The 14,520-nt window shown below is 44.1% G+C and overlaps 2 protein-coding genes across 2 annotated transcripts; one reads left to right on the forward strand and one right to left on the reverse strand.

Annotated features, from left to right (window-relative positions):
- Positions 1-895: 895 nt before the first annotated feature.
- Positions 896-6,090, reverse strand: nqo1 (NAD(P)H dehydrogenase, quinone 1). The gene is made up of 6 exons (XM_036543558.1): positions 5,892-6,090; positions 4,174-4,341; positions 3,619-3,749; positions 3,158-3,271; positions 1,673-1,774; positions 896-1,276 (listed from the first exon to the last, which is right to left on the reverse strand). Exons 1-6 carry the CDS (start codon positions 5,893-5,895, stop codon positions 944-946), a joined length of 852 nt encoding a protein of 283 aa, XP_036399451.1. The 5' UTR covers positions 5,896-6,090; the 3' UTR covers positions 896-943.
- A 2,292-nt stretch (positions 6,091-8,382) lies between these two features.
- On the forward strand, positions 8,383-14,516 carry zgc:56622 (uncharacterized protein LOC326033 homolog). Its single transcript, XM_036543557.1, has 10 exons — positions 8,383-8,701; positions 9,949-10,119; positions 10,225-10,341; positions 10,607-10,684; positions 11,387-11,503; positions 12,493-12,605; positions 12,831-12,918; positions 13,092-13,175; positions 13,987-14,069; positions 14,276-14,516. The coding sequence occupies exons 1-10, from the start codon at positions 8,618-8,620 to the stop codon at positions 14,307-14,309; spliced, it is 969 nt and encodes a 322-aa protein (XP_036399450.1). The 5' UTR covers positions 8,383-8,617; the 3' UTR covers positions 14,310-14,516.
- The last annotated feature ends 4 nt before the right edge of the window (positions 14,517-14,520 follow it).

Below are 14,520 nucleotides of genomic sequence, written 5' to 3' on the forward strand. Positions count from 1 at the left end.
TTCCGTCACGTACACCTTCACCCAGATGCTCCCTCTATCTGGACAGGGTGGTGGTACAGGTTTACTCATCTCCTCTGCCCGGAATTTCTCCATATCTCCCCTCTACCACTTCACTATCTCACTATCTATTTGTAAACATTCAAAAAAGTAAACATTAGTAATATTGTTAGTAGTGTTTTATGTAATAATGTGAAGTTTATAAAAGATGCACTTTGCAAGTCTCTCTGGAAAAGACTTGCAAGAGTGTCTGTTAAATGATGAAAATATAAATGTGCGCAGAAGTTCCCATGATGCCTTGTGCATATAGCCTAATATGGCAACACAACATCATAAAATCTTTTGTGGCCATATTCAAAGTCATGATCAGTTTTAAATATTAAACATTACTATGTTTTAAGGTATCCATATAGTATTTAGGCTTAGTAAAAACAGTAGGTGATATTTGAAAATACCTCCAAGTTTATTTACATTAATAAAGTTGTACTGTAAGTTAAGTTTCACATCCACTAGACAGACTAGTCTAAGAGGTATAATTTATAGGTAATACAAATCCCATTGTATCTGACTACTGGTATATTTCTTAAGACAACCACAGCTACTAGTTGTTTCTGTAACTATTGTTAGGTAGGTAACTAGCAATCACTCTCAACTTGTTTGGTGCCTTGTTACCTCAGGTAGCCAACTGCCACTGTCACTGCAGTTAGCTAGTAAACTAGGTTGATAATTATTAATAATGTTAAAAAGCTATCAAGGTAGCTAACAAAGAGATAGCTCTACATTTGACTTTCTAGTCCCCATGGTTTTTTTTGTGATGTCACCATCAAAATTCCAGCAACTTATCATCACAGGTATGTGTGCCTGAAAAGTCTTCACAGGGAAGTACGGGGTAGTTTGTGTGTGTGTGTGTGTGTGTGTGTGTGTGTGTGTGTGAAGCATGTGGCTTTCAATGCTTAGGCTGGTTTTTGTCGTTGGGGGGCGTGGCCTTTGTCTGGTTGTTGGGGGGGAGGGGTTTCCCCAAGTGATGTCCCGTAGTGATGCCATAAGGGTGCTCACCACGCTCCTCCTTCACCTCTGAGCGGAGACGGAACCCCCCCTGGAAGCTCAGGTCGAAATACTCAGAGGGGGCAAAGGTCAGGGGTGTCTCCTCCCACAGCCCTCCCAGTCTCGCCCGCCACGCCCCCAGCATGGCCTCTCGCACCTGCGGGGGGCTGAAAGTTGGCGACCAGAAAATCTGAGGGGCCAAGACCTGGAACCCACAGAAGTGCAGCACACCATTCTGCAGAGAGCGAGAGAGAAAAAAAGAATTTAAATATCTTAAATAAATGTTACGCTGGACAAGTCAGAGGTGCCAGAATCATAAATGAAAGACAATTGCAACTCACTGGACAGCTTAACTTCACCGTATTATAGAGCAACAGCATTGATCTGTAGGTAACAATAGCTGATATAGTTGTATGGCTTGGATACAGTTACAGTATGGCCTGGCTGTAGTTGGCTAGGATATAGTTAGGGACATATACCATGACTCCCTGATTTCAAAACACATGTTGTGTGTTAGCCCTGATTCCACTTATTTTACAGTAGCCTTAGGTGTGTTGCGCTCACTCATTGCACCCTCACAATTTTCAAGAATCATACTGTGTGCTCCAAGCATAACCCTTTACCCGCTCACCTGCAGGGGCCACAGAGTTACGTTTATGTCCCCGTTGATTCCGTCAGGAAGGAACATGCTCTCCGGCGCTCCCGTAGAGAATGACAGCATTGCTTTCTTATGCTGGAGGAATAATGAACTCATTAACCACACACACATACACACACACACACAAAGGAGATGTTTAAACTTTGCTCAAAAGCAAAGGTTTAGAATGGGACCTCTCTCCATTCAGAAAAGCTTAAGGGGTCCAAAACAATTGTCCTCCTACAGCGAAAACATGAAAATTCACTGCTAAATGCTGCACTCCTGTGAGTTTTGATACTTAAAATGTGATTGAATTGTGGAAAAAAATTGATGTTGGCTGAAAATATTAAAAATTCTAAATATGTGATATACATTTTGTTTCAGTGTTGACAGCACCCCCTGGTGGCTAGTACTGCATCCACATTTCTTTTTGCTCATTCTCAATGGAGTCCCTGAATGAGGTATTATTATAACCAGAGCTCCCCCTAGTGCCTGATGATAAGCCTCACCACTCTGACAGGAAAAAGAACCTGTTGCATGGGAGGCACATCAATTGTCTCCCTCGAGAACATGCAGTCGCTGTGCTAATTTGTTTGCAGTCTGCAGAGTACTAACAATTTGTTTGAGTCTGCAGAGTACTAACAGGAAAAATACATAGTTTGGCTTCCATATGCTGCCACCTCAAGATAAATAGTTATTGTTGCCATAGTCACTCTACATTGTAAATAGCAAATTCCATCTTTTGTATCAGTATCTCCTAAAAGCGTGACATTCTAGAAACTGAAACCACTGCAGGCTTGCTTTTCTTGTTGAAGAAGGGCTTCGGATTTGCAGATACACGCAGTTAGGAAACTATTTTTGAGAGGAAGCAGAAAAATGTACATTCAAGTTCCTAAACTCTCAGACAGACTAGTGTACAATGTACGCCATCTGCTTACAGACAATGGCATCACACCCTCACACGTTCCCACACATGCCACACCCTCATTCTTCGTCTGTGTGCCACACCCTCACACCTCCCCTCGATCTTTGCGATCTGATTCCAACCCTCCATCCCCACCCCTTCCATCAGCTCCTTTACAATGTCATTCAACCGATAATAAATAAATGCAAGGCAAAACGAAGGTGGTGTTTACCAATTTTAAAATGCACCAGAAACTGCATTTCTGCATGACTTCTCACTGAAATCTCAACTGCATTGGTTAACACTGCATTCATAAAATACACATTAGCCAGCCTCTTTTAATCTTATTGCATCTGACAGTATGTTTACCTTAGTTGGCCAGTAAATATTTGATGCCGTCAAAAGCGATAAGGTTAGGTATCTGATAAGACTAGTTCAATGAGTCCAATCTACAGTATTAAATATGACCTTCTGTTTCACTATGTTTTATGGTCCCTCCTGATCTCTCCGTACACTATAAGGTGCTATAAGATTCTTCAGAGGCACCATTTGGGGTCAGGGTGAGGGATACTGACCTTGAAGATGCCATTGTTGTACATCTTTTCCAAAGAGAAAGCGAAACCCTGGGTCAGCACTCTGTCCAGCCAACCCTTTAGGATAGCAGGTACACTGAACCAATACATGGGGAACTGTAGAGGTGAAAGAGGGGAGAGAAGAGGTTGACACACCCATAGTGCAAGGATGTAAATAGGGAGGCAAGCACTCAAGTAAAACAAGTATGCAGGAGAGACACAACAGGTGAGAGAAACAAATGAGACATATACACAGGTGAGAAAGAAATGAGACGCACACACAGAGATTCATTTATGAGAGAAAGACAGGACGCATACATGTGTATTACTGATACAAACAGGACACAGGTGACAGCCAAACAGGTGAGACAGACTTGAGAGTAGGACAGTTGAGATAGGACAGGATAGGATGCAAAGACAAGACATATTCCCATAAGAGAAGTCAATTGGTTGTGACCTCTGACCTGGAAGATGATGAGCTCGGCCTCCTCCACCTTGCGATGCTCCTGTGTGATGTCATCACTCAGCCGTCCCTCCTGCCAAGCCAACATAGTCTCATTCCCGTAGTGGAAATGCTCTGGGTTCTTCAGCTCACCTGAGAACACAGGGGCAACACTGACTTACAGCAAGAGAAAGCTGTGTGTGTGTGTGTGTGTCTGTGCGTGTACATCTGTGTGTGTGTTTCTGTATGTGTGTTTGTGTGCACGTGTATGTGTGTGTGTGTCTGTGTATGCACGCGTGAGTGTCTGTGTATCTGTGTGTGTTTCTGTATGTGTGTTTGTGTGCGCTTGTGTGTGTGCGTGTGTGTCTGAGCAGCTGTGTGTGTGCGTGTGTGTGTGTGCATGTATTTGTGCATGTGTGTGCGTGTGTGCATGTGTATGTGTGTCTGTGTGTGTGTGTGTGCGCGCGTGTGTGTGTTTCTGTATGCGTGTTTATGTGCACTTGTGTGTATGTGTATATGTGTGTGTATGTGTGTGTGTGTGCGACGTGCATGCATGTCTGTGATGTGGCCACTGTACCCTTGATGTCCTGGCTGGTGGCAGAGGCTCTGAAGTTCATGGCGTAGAGGTCGGACACGACGACCCGGCAGCCCTGCTGCTCCAGCACCTCCACCGCCACGTCCCGCACCGCTGCGTTGAAGGAGGCAGGACTCTGATGGGCGTAAACGATGAGCACGTTCCTTCCAGCTACACACACACACACACACACAAACAGACACAGAAATGGATAAGCTTAAAACAGAGTGTCAGTTTTTACATCCCCATATCCTCCTGGAGTTGTGACACAGGTAGAACAGGCTACCCCCATCTGAAAACAATTTTGTAGTTTCATTTTTTGATACTCATGAATTACAATTGTTTTTTGTTAACTTTTATTTAAAATTTACAACTTTTTTAACTGTTATTTTACCGTTTATGTAAAATATTGGCAGCAGGTACAATGCTTAGTAAATAATGGCCATTCTGAAAGGCAAACATATTTCTGAAGATCAATGTCATGCCTGCACATCAGTGGTATCCTACAGCAACACAAGCAGATCTTAAGAGGAATGGCAAAAATGTCTGGCCGAGATGGCAGAGATTTAATCCCATGTGACCATGTGGAGAAGGCTGGACAGACTACACACGACAGCCCCAGAAACAGGCAATGGGGGTCTGAGGTTTCAGTGAGCCGTGTTCACCCTGCAGGGTGCACCTGACAAGCTAACCGTTTTTCTGCACAAAAGCAACACGCACGAGCTTTCCCACCATCCGTTGTTTGCACTGTTAGATGCGGTTTGTGATTTTTGGTATGTTTGGCTGCCAGGACTCCATAGCAGTTCAGTCATTAAATCCTTTTGATATACACGTCTTGTTAGTACAGACTCCATTGAACAAAAGGTATGCAGATAAGAGTCCCAGGGGAGGAATGGGGGCGCGAGGGGAGACGGTGAAAGTCTGGCGCTTCAGAGACCTCGGACCCGGTATTAATTTCCGCCCATTCTTCCCGTCATTAGCGAGCCTTTCCTGACTCCCCATCATCCGAAAAAAGAAACTGTTGGTCATGCTGCACAATCACTTACCCCCAATGAAATTTGCTATTTACATTCCGAGGTCTATACAAACACACAAAATGGCCTTGAGTTCAGAAGGGAAAGTTTCCAAAGAACTGTAAAAAGTACATATTTTTATTTCCCACATTGTGCAAAACTGTGCAAAAACACTTGCACTTTGCACCTTTTGCACAGTATTGCCATGAGCTGAAAAGACACAAAAAATGCAGTACTTCAGCAGTTTGGAATTTTCCCCTTCTGAACGTAGGGTCATTTTGCGAGCTTAGATATACTTTGGATGACTTGTGCACTTGGGGAAAAAGTACCGTCGGACATCTGACCCAAGGTGCGGCCCAATCCCTCCACTTATTGAATTAAGGAGTTTAAACACCCGTGCTAATGAAACTACCAGAACCCGCGGAATGCGACCTCTCCAATCAAATATTAAATTCCATACTATAAGTGCGGTCAATAATCATGATATATGTATTTGTTTGTAATGCCCTGCCCCAAAGCGAAAGCCTGTTTCGTTGTGCACATAATTAATGTACTTGTCGCAAAGCTCTAGCGATAAGGCTAAACGTACAAATTATAATGATAACACCAATATAACTACTTAGCGGACATTAACCGTAGTTTCTGTACTGACTAACTCTCATTTTCAGATAAGAAGAAACAACAATAATCCATGCGATTCTGGCTCACCCATGACGCCGACGTACCGTCCCCGCGCTGCAGCCCGAAAGCACCGTGCACTACGTACTGCTGCTGCAAGTTGCCCGTATTATACTGCAGTGCAGGCGGACCTCGCGTGAGAAACGCCGTCGATTGGGAAGAAACACTCTTATCAAGTTAAGGGAGGCACGTGCTCGGTTTCCACCAACACTGACAAAACCTTGCGCTGTCGGTCCTGAACCAGTCTGCCGGGGCAGGGGAGCTGTAAAGTAGAATCACGAGAGAGGCGTGTCTGGACACTTGAGAAGCGATGCCATGCATACTGCAGACCTGGCTATCATGATCTCACGAAAGGTGGCACACACCTGCGCTGTGGTTCTTTTTGCGGTCTGATCACAATTAGGCTCTTAGCGCTTTCTGACTTTATAATTGTGCTATGGTCTTTCTAGTATGTCGAAGAATCAAAGTAGTGTGTTTCGGCTTTGGTAACGTTTGACTGGAGCCCCATTCGATCTCACCGACATGGCCCTCAGATAACCTCCTTTTGAGGCCAACCGTTGAGAGCGCAACCCTGGTTACGCGTGTTTGGCACTGTTCACCGGACTTGAACACAATGCATGCAATTACTTTTTCATCGCAATGTAATCCCTCCTTCCGATCAGTTGTACTCAGGTGTTGATTTACGTTTTACTAGAATTGAACCAATCAAGGGGATTTAGCCTCAGAATAAAGATAACAAGTGCGGTGCGAAAGAGACATCTTTTATGAGGCATGGTCATTTATTTTTACAATTTCATCTTAACTCTGAAAACGCGAAATTACAGTTTGAAAGGGCATTTGAAGTGGTGGTTGTTCATTACCCCGCCACGGGTCGTGATATTAAACTCTCTTGTAACCACTGTAACACTGTAATCGTGAATGTAACTGCTGCGTTATTGGGTTCAGGTGGAACATTTCACACAGGAAACATAAAAAAACGCAGGATAAGCAGAAATAGAAACCCAGCATTATTATCTGCTTCCTCAACACGCAGAAATTCCGCTTTGGAGTTTTCGCTTTCTCACTGTCTCATGTTAAATCAGAGGTTCGCCTTCACGTCGCTATCTTCACCCTTAGCGCAACGCCAGTACCGACTGGTCTCACGGAATTCCGTGCAACGTGGAATGCCGCTCGCATGACCGAATCCTGAAAATCGAGCTTTGCGAAGAATGCAGTTGGCGCACTCCTGTCACGGGCCATTGTTTCAGATTTGGCAGACCAGAGGAGATTCAACGGCGGCGGTCTGGCAGCATACCTTATCACGAGGAAGGCGGTCTTGGGGGCGGATCCAAGACCATACAGAGACACAGGTACACACTTCTAAGAGACCAGCTTCTGCACTGTTATATCCATTACGAACTGTGTATGGCTGTCGAGCTGTACATTTTGAAATATGCATCGTCTACGTATGACAGCATGTTTGTTGCTTGAATAAAGGTTTCAGCACAGGTTTCGGTTTTTCCACATTGTATCCCATCAAATCATAAAGGTGGTTTTATGATCAACATGTGTACAGCAATAAAGTGACTTGTGTTCTGTATTGGACACTTGAAATCACTGAATTTAGAAACACTGCGAATTTTAGGGTCATTATCACACATGGTGCTTTATTTATTTTGCATGAATTTAGCACTACAAATCGTCTAATTCAACCCAGAACTAAACTCTATTTTCCCCAATTCTGAAATCCATACACATGTACCCTTTTTTTGCACATGCTCAGTGGACTGTTCTATACACGAGCCGGTAAAATACACAAAATCACTACTAGTAAGAGAAGACGGACTACTAGAACCACAATGCCCCTCAGTGGCTGTGAGTTTCAATTGCAGCTGCGCACGATTTCTGCAGTTTGAATTGAGGTAAACTCCACACACTGCACTCTATGCCCACAGCAAACCCAGTCTACACCCTGTGTCTATTAAGGAAGGCAACATAGATTATATTACTTATTCAGTAATTTACTTTTTATGTCTAATGCAGCAAGTCTGCAGTTTTAAGTGGCAGGTGTCAGTAGTTTGTATTAGATGGTAAGATAGGTTGATTTTTTTTTCTTTTTTGTAATAAAACTTTTTTTATGGAGGGAATACTGTTATGAGGTTGACTTTATAGTTTGGTTTGGTAACTGACACATCAACTAACTCAGAGATAGTTTTAATAATGATAATTATGAAATAAGGAATAAAGACGTCCTTTATTAACTGGCACGTGCCAGTACACTAAAAGAAATATTACAGGTTGATCTGGCTAAAAGAATGACCACTTTGTCATCTTATTTACCAAACAGTCTGTTTGTCCTGCATTTACCTTTGAAGGTCATGCCGCAGGGGTGGCTGAACAATGGCTGAGAGGCAAAGGTCACTTTTCTCAGAAGTGAAAACCAGCCTTCGGTGTATATATAAATATGCAAACATAGTAAACACACACACACACACACACACAGACAGACACACACACACACACAATTACAAACACACTCACACAGACACACACACAAACACCCTCACACACACTTATGCACATTCACACACACGCACTCAGATTACAGGGCTCAGGGTTCAATGATTAACCAGGAAGAGAGAAGGAGAGAGCAAAAGAAAGCGCAACAGACGGAGAAGCAGAAGGAAGACAGATAGATAGATAGAGATACATGACTGCCTGGTGCTCAGTCCTGGTGTTGACTCACTTTCCAGTCCTGTGCTCTGCTGACACTCCGCATGGAGGAAAGCAGTGCCTTCGACCGGACCGTCCGGCTGAGTGACGGCACGCGCATGCCCCTCTTAGGCCTGGGAACCTGGAAGGTTTGCATACTGTCCCTCTCCCGTTTTCCCCCCTCTCTCGCCCTCTACCTCCCTCTCTCTTTTCCCTCACCATTTCATTCCTCTGTGCTTCATTGACGCAACTCGCATATTTACACTTGCTGCCAAACCTTATGCGTTATTGATAGATCAGTAAAAGAAACACTTGCCTAGCCAATATGCAGTAATTGTTACATGAGTAATGATGGACAACGAAAATGTAAAAAAAAAACGTATGCATACAGTTTTTATACTCATATTTCCATTTGTTGATAATGGGCAGAGAGACAGGACTCAGTGCCCCTAAGGCTAGGACAGACCAGGAGAGAGTATGTTAAGTGCTAGTTTTGGGTTAGTGGACTGAGACTGGTTAGTGTTATGTGTTTGTTATGCAGGTCTAAGAGTTGTGTGTGGTGTGTGTTAGGAGTGCTGCCTAGCACGTGTTACATGTAAGATGGCTTTTTGGTGCCTTAATCCTATATCTGAGGAACTTGGTTTCTGAGGTGCACTTACAATCACAGGGCTCTTTTTTCACTAATTGCATTTCAGTATAGTGCTGTTTTACACACGTAATCTGGTGTTTGTCTGTGAGTGCGTAATTTTTGCTGGTAGAATTCAACATACAGAGTGGTTTGCTTTGCATGACATTCTTGCCCCATCAATGTAGTTCTGCTGACTTAGTGGAACTTCTATCTGACTTCCGCCCCGTCTAATGGAGTGTATGACTATGTGAAAGACTTTGGACCAGTATGATATGCACTACTACACAAGAGCTGTTAATACTAACAACAAATGGCAATCAATGTCGTCGTCCCCCAATCTATCTATCTATCTATATATATATATATATATATATATATATATATATATATATATATATATATATATATATATATATCTGTGAGTTCATATATATACCTAATAACCAAGGTATGAGCTCTCTGATTTCTCCCTGTACACACACAGATTTTATTATCCTGCACCTTACCCTCTGCTCCACAAACCGGTTATGAGACAGGCCATGTCCACAGCAGAGTCAATATGAAGAGCACGTTTACAGATTACAGCAGTGCAGGAGCGGCGTTTGCCATTTTGTACCATGACTGAAGTCACTGTTTTTTTGGCATATTGGTCATTACTGTTGCTGTGTATTGATTAAATGGATGAATACTGTTTCTGTGTATTGACTGTGATTGGTGATTATTGCTTGGTTATTGCTGTGGTGGTTATTGTTGCTGTGTGTTGAACAGACCACCACTGCAGAGGTGTTGCAGGGTGCAGTTGAGGCCGCGATTGCCGCTGGTTACCGCCACATAGATACAGCTTACAGCTACCGCAATGAAGTGGAGCTGGGGCGCGCCCTGCAGTCCAAGATGAAGCAGGGCATCATTCGCCGGCAGGACATGTTCATCGTGAGCAAGGTGGGTGTGCGTGTGGTGTTTCTGGTTTTGGGTTGGCTGACCGGCCATGTGGCTTGTTGACGGACAGATGAATTGACCAATGATGGGCCTATGTTGTGTGTGCAGTTGTGGTGTACGCACCATGCCCCCTCGGATGTGCCACTGTGTCTCAGCAAGTCCCTGAAAGACCTGCAGCTGGAGCAGCTGGATCTGTACCTCATACACTTTCCTGTGGCACTGCAGGTAACACAGACTTATTTTCACACAAACATGCACATACATATATGTGTGCGCATGCACGCATGCACACACACACACACACACACACACACACACACATACACATACACACGCGCTCGCGCGCGCCTGCACACGTACAAGCATACACTCTCACCCAGGCACACACACAAATGCACACATACACACACTCTCTCACGCACAAAGATTGCACACTTGCTGTCTCTTTCCTGCTGTGATTCTAATGCAGGCTTTTCCTTTCCTCTTCCAGAAAGTAGAGGATGAGCTCTTTCCCATGAAAGACGGTAAAATTCTCAGCACAGACATTGACTACGTGGATGTGTGGAGGGTAACAAAACAGCCATCTTCATCAGTTCAGAGAACACAGCAGAGGAGCAATGCTAGTTATATTAGATGGGAGAGATTAGTAGACATTGGGAGGGGTATGCTTGTCACTTTCAGTAACTAGTTTTAGCGAGTGCTACTTTTTTTTGATAGTTGCTGAAATTAATGAAAAGAAATGTGTAAGAAAGAAAAAAACACCACAAACATGCTTGAATTCTTTACTTAAATGTATCCCTTTCATATGTGACTTAATTTATGCTGTGTAGGGCATGTGTTACGTTACATGGTTCGTTATGTTTTCATTAGCATTACCAAGCTTCTCAGAGTTTTCACCGCCACATTTGCCATACTTTGTAACATTAAATCACTGTTTCCTCAAAGCTAACGTTAGCCAGAACATTCTAATCTGTGACCGCATGCACGAAAGGGTTAAAAGACCACGTGCTTTTGTTCTGTATCTGGGCCATACTCTTTTGAGTATATTGAGGTGAAGAATCTCACCCACGTGGTCACCTCACAGTTATGTGAGAAAAAATCCTGCTTGGATGAATAGATAATATTTTCTCCATGTGTCCAGTAGTGTGTCCATGTGTGGTCCTGGAGATGGAGGCTTTGCAGTGTTGTGTAGTATGTGTGTTATACAGCTTATGTGTTGCAGTGTCAGGTATTGTGTGTAGTGTAGCGTGTGTGCTGCTATGTGTTGCAGGAGATGGAGGCTCTGCAGGCCTCAGGTCGGGTGAAGAGTATTGGTGTTTCCAATTTCAACATTCCTCAGCTTGAGAGGCTGCTGTCTGTGGCCAAGGTTCCTCCTGCGGTCAACCAGGTACTACAGGGATAACACCCTCCTCATGTCTTATTCCTTATCCCCTACATACCCCTCACAGGTTGCCCAATACCCCCTACTACCTTCTAACTTCTTACCATATGCCTCCTAAACCCTCCTTGCATCTTATTCTATACCTCGTATACCGTATTACCCTATACCCCATACACGCTAGTCACATCTGACCTTATGCACCCAATACCCCCTGCAACATACACCTCCATCACATCCCACCCTATACCCTGAATACCATACCTCCTACACCCTGAACCCCCTAAACCACACACCCTCAACACATCTTTCTCTGACCAGGCCCCTAAACCTCATCTCTTACTCTTATTGGTTATTCGCATTGTATTTGGCATAACAGCAAGGTGTGATGAACATTTTAGCCAGCAACCAAGCTACTTACACAGCTGAACTGCAAGCAATAGCTACTTAGCTAGCCAAACCATTCAATTATTGATAAAGGTTTGCTAAGACACTAAAATGCTATTTGAATAAGACTTGTGTGGTCCAAATAGCTATCTACTTAGTTTTGCGCTATTCTAGTTTTGTGTATCTGTGTTATTCTGACCATGTTGTCTTTATACCAACAACCAACAAAAGCTACTTTTCAGTGAGATTGTAATTTGTTGCTAGGCACACACACTTGGGGGCTCACTTTCTAAACCCGGGGCAACAGTTGACATTTTGCACATCTTGATACTAACAGTTGATACTAACTGTTGGTAGCTTGTGTCTGGGCGTGTGCACACACGTGTCTGTGTGTTTTATCAGTCTGAAATGTGAGCCCTTTTGCAATCTGAGACACTTCACTGCAGGTGTGCTTCCTGTAGAATACCATTTCACAGTTTTCGCAAGAGGAGAGGACAGACTGTGGTCCATTAAGAATAAGTGAAAACAGAAACCCCCCCCCCCCCCCCCCCCCCCCCCCCCCCCCCTCCCCCGGCTCAGAGAACCCTGCTCATTCTGTGACCAACCCACAGGTGGAGCTGCACCCCTACCTGGTTCAGTCAGAGCTGATTCAGTTTTGTCGGGAAAGGAACATTGCCCTCACTGCCTACAGCCCTTTCGGTTCCCCAGGAAGACCCCCGGAGCTGTGAGTATTTAATCAATGTGCTCAGAACCTGTACCTCAAACCCCAAACTTAAACCTCATACCTACATCCCACACCCAGAATTTACTTTTTGTACAATCTTCACCCCACACCTTGAACATGCACTCACATATACCAAATCGGCACCCCAAACCTATACTCCCCCCCACCCCCCCACCCCCATGAATCTACACCCCAATAAATACTCTACACCCTTCATTCCCTCAGCCATCGTGGGGCCACTGACCCGGAGAAGCTGCTGGAGGATCCCGTTGTTCAGACTGTGGCCAAGAAGCACAGACGGAGCCCCGCGCAGGTCTGAGATTACTGTTAGCATGTGTGTTTTATATATAAAACAGCTGCTTAGTGTATAATAGTATTGCCTATAACTATAGTGATTTGGCAACATCTGAACGATCTTGTTACAGCAGCAAAGCCTGAACTGTTTTTGTGTGCAAGGTGTTTAAGGTGAGGGTGTGTATGTTTCAGGTCCTGTTGCGGTATCACGTACAGCAGGGTATTGCAGTTATCCCCAAGAGTGTTAAACCCAACCACATCCTGGAGAACACCAAGGTGAGGCTACTGCCCTGCCCAGGGCACTTTACACTCACCTGCACTGACCTCTACGCTGGAGTCTCCTTTCAGTGCTTCCACAACGGGCCTTAGCGTGGGCTATCTTTAGCACTCCCACCGCGGTGTCTCTTAAGCACTACGTTAGTGTGGTCCTGCCTTAACCCAGTTTGAATGACAAGCTTTTCTAGAACAGTGAATTTAATAGGTCTACGTGTACATGTTATAAATATAAATATTCTTCAAGTTATTTATGCAGTATTTTACCATGTGATTATGAATTTGCTGACATGTATTGCTAAACGTATACCTTGCACACCTAAATAAAAGTGGTTATTTAATTCCAAAGTTATAAAGGTGGTAACAAGACAGTTACTGTGATAATCCAGAATGTTTCCATATTCTATTAAGGATATAAACTTCTATAGGGAAATGCAGGGGATCTACGATACTGAATTCCAAATCCTGACTGCTCCCGAGATGGTAATTTGCCATTCTCTGCAGCCGTCATAGTGGTAAACAACTCTTGCACTCAATTTGCCGTTCTGTTCTTCCCTGAGCATATGTGGTGCAACTGGACCTAAAGCAGCTCTAGCAATTAACTGGTAATATACGACTTAAGTACGGCTTTACATGTAGACTTAGGAAAGATCTTACAGAGACTCCATCTGAGGTGTCTGGAGGTTGAGAAATCAGAGGTTTCAGACAGTGAATTTTGAGAAATCCTTAGTGTTTGGGTTACAGGGTGAATGGATGGATGAGATCCCTGTTATTTATTTGGCTGGCTGAATGGGTGGTGTTTCTGTCATGGCAGATCTTTGACTTCTCTCTGGATGAGGAGGACTTCAGGGCGCTGCGAGGACTGAACCGAGGATGGAAGGCCTGCGTCCTTGACTCGTACGCTGGTTCTGCTTTCTCTCTCTCACACACACACACACACACACACATATTACTAACAGGACAACAAATCTACTCCTACCACAACACAGCCCATCTGTGGCTTTGTTTGTCCCTTCATAAATGAGCATATGTGCTGGACTCTTCTCACTGGGCAAACCGACTGAAAACGAATCTACCTGTGCTGTTTGCATCTGAACCTGCAGGCTGAAATCTCACCCCTACTACCCCTTCCCGTGAGAGTGTGCAGAAAGCTGGAAGTGTGGCACCTGGGAGAAGGAGCGAGGCAGAAAAAGGTGCTAGACCTAAGAACACATCCCTTCTGATGTAACAGAGAACAGGGAATAACCTTCCTTCCATCATCAGCATCACCACCGTTTTCTTCCCCACGATCGTGTTCATTAATATGTCTGACCCTGAAAAACTTACCATGAACACTTCAATAAAACAA

The sequence above is a fragment of the Megalops cyprinoides genome, chromosome 13 (assembly GCF_013368585.1).
Source record: "Megalops cyprinoides isolate fMegCyp1 chromosome 13, fMegCyp1.pri, whole genome shotgun sequence".
In the NCBI taxonomy this organism is placed as follows: Eukaryota; Metazoa; Chordata; class Actinopteri; order Elopiformes; family Megalopidae; genus Megalops; species Megalops cyprinoides.

Excerpts from the sequence above, each read along its gene's own strand:
- nqo1 (XM_036543558.1), bottom strand. Across the intron at positions 3,272-3,618 it reads CCGAGCTCATCATCTTCCAG|TTCCCCATGTATTGGTTCAG; the intron begins GTCAGAGGTCAC and ends TCACCTCTACAG. Across the intron at positions 1,277-1,672 it reads TAACTCTGTGGCCCCTGCAG|AATGGTGTGCTGCACTTCTG; the intron begins GTGAGCGGGTAA and ends CGCTCTCTGCAG.
- zgc:56622 (XM_036543557.1), top strand. The coding sequence starts at position 8,618 with ATGGAGGAAAGCAGTGCCTTCGACCGGACCGTCCGGCTGAGTGACGGC. Across the intron at positions 12,919-13,091 it reads ACAGACGGAGCCCCGCGCAG|GTCCTGTTGCGGTATCACGT; the intron begins GTCTGAGATTAC and ends TGTATGTTTCAG. Across the intron at positions 14,070-14,275 it reads AAGGCCTGCGTCCTTGACTC|GCTGAAATCTCACCCCTACT; the intron begins GTACGCTGGTTC and ends CTGAACCTGCAG.